This window comes from Carassius auratus, unplaced genomic scaffold (assembly GCF_003368295.1).
Source record: "Carassius auratus strain Wakin unplaced genomic scaffold, ASM336829v1 scaf_tig00014189, whole genome shotgun sequence".
NCBI lineage: Eukaryota > Metazoa > Chordata > Actinopteri > Cypriniformes > Cyprinidae > Carassius > Carassius auratus.
In genome coordinates this window covers 10,627-17,500 of record NW_020524478.1, presented here as the reverse complement: position 1 = coordinate 17,500, position 6,874 = coordinate 10,627, and the positions used below count along the sequence as shown (strand labels likewise).

The 6,874-nt window shown below is 35.1% G+C and overlaps 1 protein-coding gene across 2 annotated transcripts in view; it reads left to right on the top strand.

Annotated features, from left to right (window-relative positions):
- LOC113074265 (glypican-5-like) overlaps positions 1-5,093 on the top strand; it is a 72,881-nt gene extending 67,788 nt beyond the window's left edge. For both annotated transcript variants that reach the window (XM_026247025.1, XM_026247024.1), the window contains one exon: positions 4,895-5,093. In XM_026247025.1, the coding sequence (XP_026102810.1) occupies positions 4,895-5,078 (184 nt within the window). In that variant the 3' untranslated portion in view covers positions 5,079-5,093. The remainder of the gene's footprint in view (positions 1-4,894) is intronic.
- The last annotated feature ends 1,781 nt before the right edge of the window (positions 5,094-6,874 follow it).

The window sequence follows — 6,874 nt, the reverse complement described above, 5'->3', positions numbered from 1 at the left end:
CTTTCAGAGCAGCTCTTCCTCAGCAGTGTCTGGTTGCTGTTTCTGTCTGGTTTGTCCTCGTGCAGGCCGGCTGCCATTGTGTCTCTGTTCTGAGAAAGATGTATGGAGGACAGTTGAGATGTATTGAGGACAGGCAGCAGAGCAGTGTATTCTGAGAAAGTTTGAGAACTCCGAGCTTGTAATTTCCATGTCTGTGTCATGGCTTTCCCTGCCAGTTTATCGTGCTCCAAACCTCTAATTTATCCAGATCAGATTTGCACATTCTAGTGGTTCTCATTCACTCTCTGCCGCCCCATTAATTACAGAGCAGCTCTGCTGTTTGCAATCAAAGATCTTGTTTCTTTTTTTTCTTCCCTCTCTCACACAAATACTCTGTCACACTGGGACAATTTTTTTTGTTTATTTTTTATTTTTGGTTTGTTTTGCTTTGCTTTAAATAATATGAGAAGATGAAGTTCTACGCGCTTAATGGGTTTTTAATGGGTCGTTTGAGTTGGTCATTTAGTTTTTTGGTGATTAAATAAAGGTTCCTGATGCTATGTTAAAGGTTTTCCAGGTCAGAAAATTGTTAAAACTACATTTAAAATCTCATGGTTTTCTAAAAAACTAAATAGAATGTTCTTCTATGGCATCATAAGAACATTTTGGGGTCAGTGAATCTTCAACACAATTCCCAAAATTGTTAGCTTCTGTTTTGCATGTTTCACATTTTTTTATTTTCTTATAACCAGAAGCATTTACATGTGCATTTCATGCTCAACCATCATTAATTTTCAAAGCTTTTGGAATCATCTCTGTTTCCATGAAACTCTGGGAACGCATTGATTATAGGATGTTTGCAACGCTGAGTTGAGCTTCATGCTGGGAACCAGACTGCATCCTGTCAGAGTTGCTTTTAGTGTGTTTATTTTTTGGAGTTTTATTCAAAGTTGGGTTTTATTTGCATCGTTGAGTATGTTTACTCAGTATATAAGGTTGTCTGAGCTGTTTATGTTTATTAGATAGTGTTTATTGAGTTAGTGTTAGTTTTGATTTTCAAATTGATTTTCCATTTGTTTAGTTTCCAATCATTTTCATTTTGTTTTGTTACTATTAGTTTCTTTGGCATTTTCTAGTTTTGATCCAGTTTTATTAATTTTTTTCAGTTTATTTAGTTTTTAGTTTTAGTAATTCAGGTAATCATTTAGTAATTTAGTATTTCAAACAATTTTAATGCATTAACTAGTATGATGGAAATGTTTAACAACATTTACTCCCTTAGGGCTGCGATAGCTTTATCACTATCCAACAGCATGTTCATATGTAATGCAGTCAAGTTAAGGCTTTTTTCAATGTTTTCTATGATTCTTAAATCCTTTTTAGTGTCAAATTAAATGAAATGTTGCAACTGGTTATTTCGTTCACATCTAACACTTTTCTGAAGATTTTTAAAACTCTATTTTGGAGAAGACAAATGTGAAAAGGGCTGCTGAACAGTGACTGGCCTCTATTAACATACAGTAGTCTCTTCATATGTATCTTTCTGAGAGAGAGAGCAGATTACAGTAATGCAGAGTGATCCTGCGATAAAGGGTGTCCAGAACAGAGCTAATGCTAGTTGGTGAATCAATAGAGTGTTCAGTAAGGATGATTCTAGGATTCTTGCTCCTCTAACTCTCTCCTCTGGGTCAGGGATTATAGGCTTTCTTAGTAGACCATCATCAAGAGAAAGAGAGTGTGAGCCTTACTTTTCGAGACATCCTATTAAAGCAGCAAAAGATTGCCTGTGTATATGATCAGAGAACTTCAGTTGGGAGTATGAGAAAAGATGTCTCTTTCAGACATCTTTAGAGAGAGCTGGTACTTCACAAGATTCCCCCACAAAATCTAATATTCAGAATCTATCACTGTGCAAAATGTAAACTGAATATTGTTGCAACACTATTTATCCAGCCACTATGGCTCACACCAACACAGTGGAAATCTAACTTTTAGGGATGATTCAATCAACTTCCATTGTGGCCTTGGGAAAGGCTCTTTAATATTAGTTTCTGTGGTTGATAGATCATAACATGGGCTAATTTCATGTATTAGAAATCATTTTAATCATATTTATCGCACTAATCCAATATTAAAAAAGCACACCCACACAATCTTCCTTCAATGTTCACAGTCACTCGCACAACCCCATATACAAACAGTGTTTCTTCTGTCTGTGTTCTCATCACATCTTAAAACTGGGCGATGAATAATGTATTTTTAGTGTGTGGGCTGAAAATTCAGGCTTTCAGAAATAATACTGCCAATTTTTTCGGAACAGCATGATAAGAGAGAGAAAGAAGTCTTATAATTAGATGGCTTGAGTGTGTGTGTGTGTGCAGGCGTTTAGAACTTTAGGGAAGCTGTTAACTTTCCTTTATGAACTGATAATTCTTCTTTTTTTATCACTTGATTTTTCTTCTCCACTTTTGTCTTAACTCCTCTCTGTTCTGCTCCTCCTTTCACCCTGCGGTGTGTCCACTGCTGTAATTCGGTCCTGAATGGACACTTCATTAGCGCAGTAACTGCTTGTGAACCCAGAGGTGCCAGGAATAAATGTATCTGCTCACTCAGCACTTCAGTTTATCCCTCAGCCTGGTCTCCAAACACAGCTCCACAATTAACAACATAATTCAGCCTCAGTTTTTCCTTTAAACTGATCACGCTGAGTCTAAAAGAACATCAACACACCTCAACACAAACCCTTAGGATTGTTGGTCATCGTCAGATACCCTCAAGAACAACATTCTTCAACACAAGACCAATGTACCTCAAACCCAATGCAAACCCTTAAAAACAACATTCATCAATGCAAACCATGAAGAACAATTTTTTAACACAAACCCTCAAGAACAATGTACTTTAAAGGAAATCCTTATGAACAGTGCACCTCAAACATTAGTATTATTTATATACTTACTGTTAATTTTTTTGAATAGCGTTTATTTTTAGATTTTCAGTTATCATTTTAATTTTAGTAATTTTGTGCTTTTATTTTTTTATTTCGTTTTTTTTTTTATATTTCTTTTTAGCATTAATTTATTTTTAGCAAAACTTTTTTTTTGTTAATTAATGTCGTCTTTTCATTTATTTCAACTTTATTTGAATTGCCAAAATTTAATTTAAATTGTTCTAGTTTTATGTAACAATAACAATGCTGACCTCACCACCAACCTGCAGCAGACTTCATCAAAACCCCACAAATATTATATGTTCAGTTTTCATTTTAATTTTAGTTTTTAACAGTAAGTTTCTGTTTAGCTTTATTAGGGCCCGAGCACCACGTTGCAGGTACCCTCTTCCTCTTCTTCTTCAAAGTTAATCACATTTTTGAGGGCCTAAACATGCTCCAATCCTGATGAAACTTTGCACACGCATCACAACTGGCGAACATTTATGTCTGACATAGGTTTCAGAAGTGGGTGTGGCAAAATGGCTTGATATCACCACCTGTAAAATTTCAACAGAGTGCGCCTCGAGCTACGTTTTACATACATTAATGAAAATCGGTGCACGTGTAACAGACGATTACTTACAAAAAAGTCTCTTGTTACAAAATCCAAAACCCAACAGGAAGTACGCTATTTTGAATTTCCTGTACAATTTTTGTGCAGTTTTTGCCATTTCCATGCCTTGTACTTTGACAAACTCCTCCTACAGTTTTAACGAGATCATCTTCAAATTTGGTGAGGGCCATAGTGCTAGTCATAGTGCTACCTGCTGGCAACAAAAAATTACACGGTGAACAGTGTAATGGACTCCTACTAAAAAGCATCAACAAGTGTTAAATAGGCTGGCAACATGCAAGAAACATACTGAAACATGCTAGCAACACTTAGCTAAATGCTAAATGCATACTATAAATGCAGTGAAACAGAAGATTACGGTAACTCGTGCATACAATGTCCAATCTACTTCAAACTTCACAAGTTTGATTAGAGTCCTGACCTAAAGATATCTGCATGCTCATATTTTGTTATAGTTATAGCGCCGCCTTCTGGCAACAGGAAGTGACATGTTTTACACTGTTATGCACTATTAGCAATACAGTAAAATATGCCATTGTGTGCTAAACATGCTATAAAAATATTCTCAAACATGCTAGCAACACTTACTAAGTGCTAAAGCATGCTATTAATACTATGAAACAGGAAGTTGTTGTAACTCATGCATACAATGCCCGGTGTGCCTCAAACATCACACGTTTTATAAGAGTCCTGGCCTGAACACATCTGAAGGCCAATATTCAATTACCATTATAGTGCCACCTGCTGGCAACAGGAAATATCTTGTTTCACACTAACTTAAACATGCAATGTCCAATCTGCCCCAAACTTCACATGTTTGGTAAGAGTCCTGGGCTGAAGACATCTACATGCCAAAATTCAGTTATAATTATAGCGCCACCTGTTGGCAGCAGGAAATTTGGCACAAATATTTACCATTTTATGAGCATATTTTCCAACGTTCGCTGTTCTCCTATGGCCACTGTATGCGAGGGACCTTTCATTGCTGATTGCAGCTTTAATTTTATTTTTATTTCAGTTTTAGTAAATGTGGTACTCCACCTTATTTCAGATAGCTGCCAAGTCAATCCACTGTCTCATCAATACTTTCGAATAAATCCTCCCCACCCTTCCCACAGCACACACACAAACAATTAGACTTTATAATGTCTCATTTCTGGCAGGGGATCTAGAAGTCCAGGCCGTATTGATCCTCTAAGCTGTCAGGACAGAATGCCGTCTATGTCATGGTAAATCCAAACAGTAGATTGACGATTTAAGCTTCCAAGGGATCTCAACCAAAAGTTAATTCTGATGGGGCTTCAGCTGGTTTCTTAATGTTTTTGTCTTTCTCCCTCTCTTTCTCTCAGTTATACTTCAAGAGTGGTGGGCAATGGAGTTCGTGCTCAAAGACAGAACCCAGAAGTAAGAGTCAGAGGTGCTGACCCCGTGCTTATGGATATCAAAAACAAACTCGAGCTCTTCAACATGGTAAGGAATATCATGATTTGGGGAAACTACATCTATTACATCTTAAAGGGAAAGCTCACCTAAAAATAAACATTCTCTCATCATTTGCTAATTTACTGACCTGTTTGTCCCTTTATACTGTGAAACACAAAAGTATTTAAAAATATCTGCTTTATTTAATAAGGAAGTCTTAACATATTTTTAGTCTATAAGGAAGTCATACAGGTTTGGAGTCTTAAAAATCATACAAAAAACATAACACAAACACTTACTCTTTTTAATTTTATTGCATTACGTTATAACATTAAATAAATTAAATAAAAAACATATTTCAGCTATTTGCCAAGATGACTTCTCAAGATGATTACTAAAACTAGATAACAATATATATATATATATATATATATATATATATATATATATATATATATATATATATATATATATATATATATATAATAACATTATCTATGATCTTTTCCTAAAAACAATTCCTAATTTGCAGTTATTAGGCTGGATTATGGATGCAGAATATGTACTTTATAAGTTCTAATAAAAGCCAATATGTTAATAATAGGCATGCTAATAAGCAACAAGTAATAGTGAAAATTGGTCCCAATTACTAATGTGTTACCGTATATTATTTCTAAGATTCAGCCATGGTGACTAAACTTGGATTTGAGAGATTATATTCACATAATTATTTTTTATACTGAATTTGATGAGTGTGATGATCTTAAAACTTGTAAACAGAAGCAAGATTATTATCTTCTAGGTCTGTTTTGCACAATGTGAGTGTTGTTTGAGCTCAGGAATATCCACCAGCTGTGTTTCAGGGAATACCGCAGTTTTGAACGTGGTATGATGGTAACACCATGGTATTCATTGAAAACACCAGCTCCATTTTACCTCAGTGCACAGTATTTTTTTGTAAGGGATATGGGTTGATTTCAGTTCAGGTGATTCATGGAAGACACTACCTTAGTGATTACTGTCAGTGGCCACAAGTGGTAAATTGATTATGTTATATGATTGATTGTCCTGTTTTAGCAAACTTTTACAATTAAAAGAAAACCTTTTCCAACTATATTTGCATCAGACAGTGTTGTTGGCCTGCTGGAAGGAGTCTGAAGAAATATGCTGATTAATACATTATTCACTTTAACCTGTTAAGATAAAGCATAGATTTGCTTACTATATATCAATTTGAATAATAATAATAATGAAATATTACTGTAGTATTCTTTGTTATTTTTCAAAGATTTTTCTGTTATGAGTAAAAGTAATAATTCAATAATAATAATAATAATTCATTTTTGAATAGGAAATAGACATGTAGGAAATATCACATAGAATAGAAAATTCAGTTGTATTATTTTACGAAAATTCAGCTGCTGTTCAATTGCAAGTTATATTCGTAACTTCTGACCCATTTATTACAAATCAAGGCACTTTTTTAATAACATTGTTTATTGTATGCGATAAATTTTATTGCATTTGTGTGCATTGAACTTAACAACATTTCCAGTGCTTGTTATCACATCAGGCAGTGTTGAGGAAATGTGCTGATGTGTTCAGAAACGTTTCCCTGTTGTTGTTTGTGATGTTCTGTTGTCATCCTGATAGACCCGATGGAGCAGTCATGCATTCAAACAAGGGCAGATGGCTCTTTTTGAGATGTGAATTAAACAGCTCGTCGAAGTGATTCTGATGTTCTTGGAAATGAACTAACAGATGAAACTTCCGCCTAATTAACAGCATTCAGTACAGACTCTGAGAGGAGTTGAACAGCTTTGGCTGTGGAGAGAGGGGGTTTATAATAAGTCTGTGAGACTGACCTAACAGAGTCATCTGACTGCCTTGAGAACTGGAGGCATCAG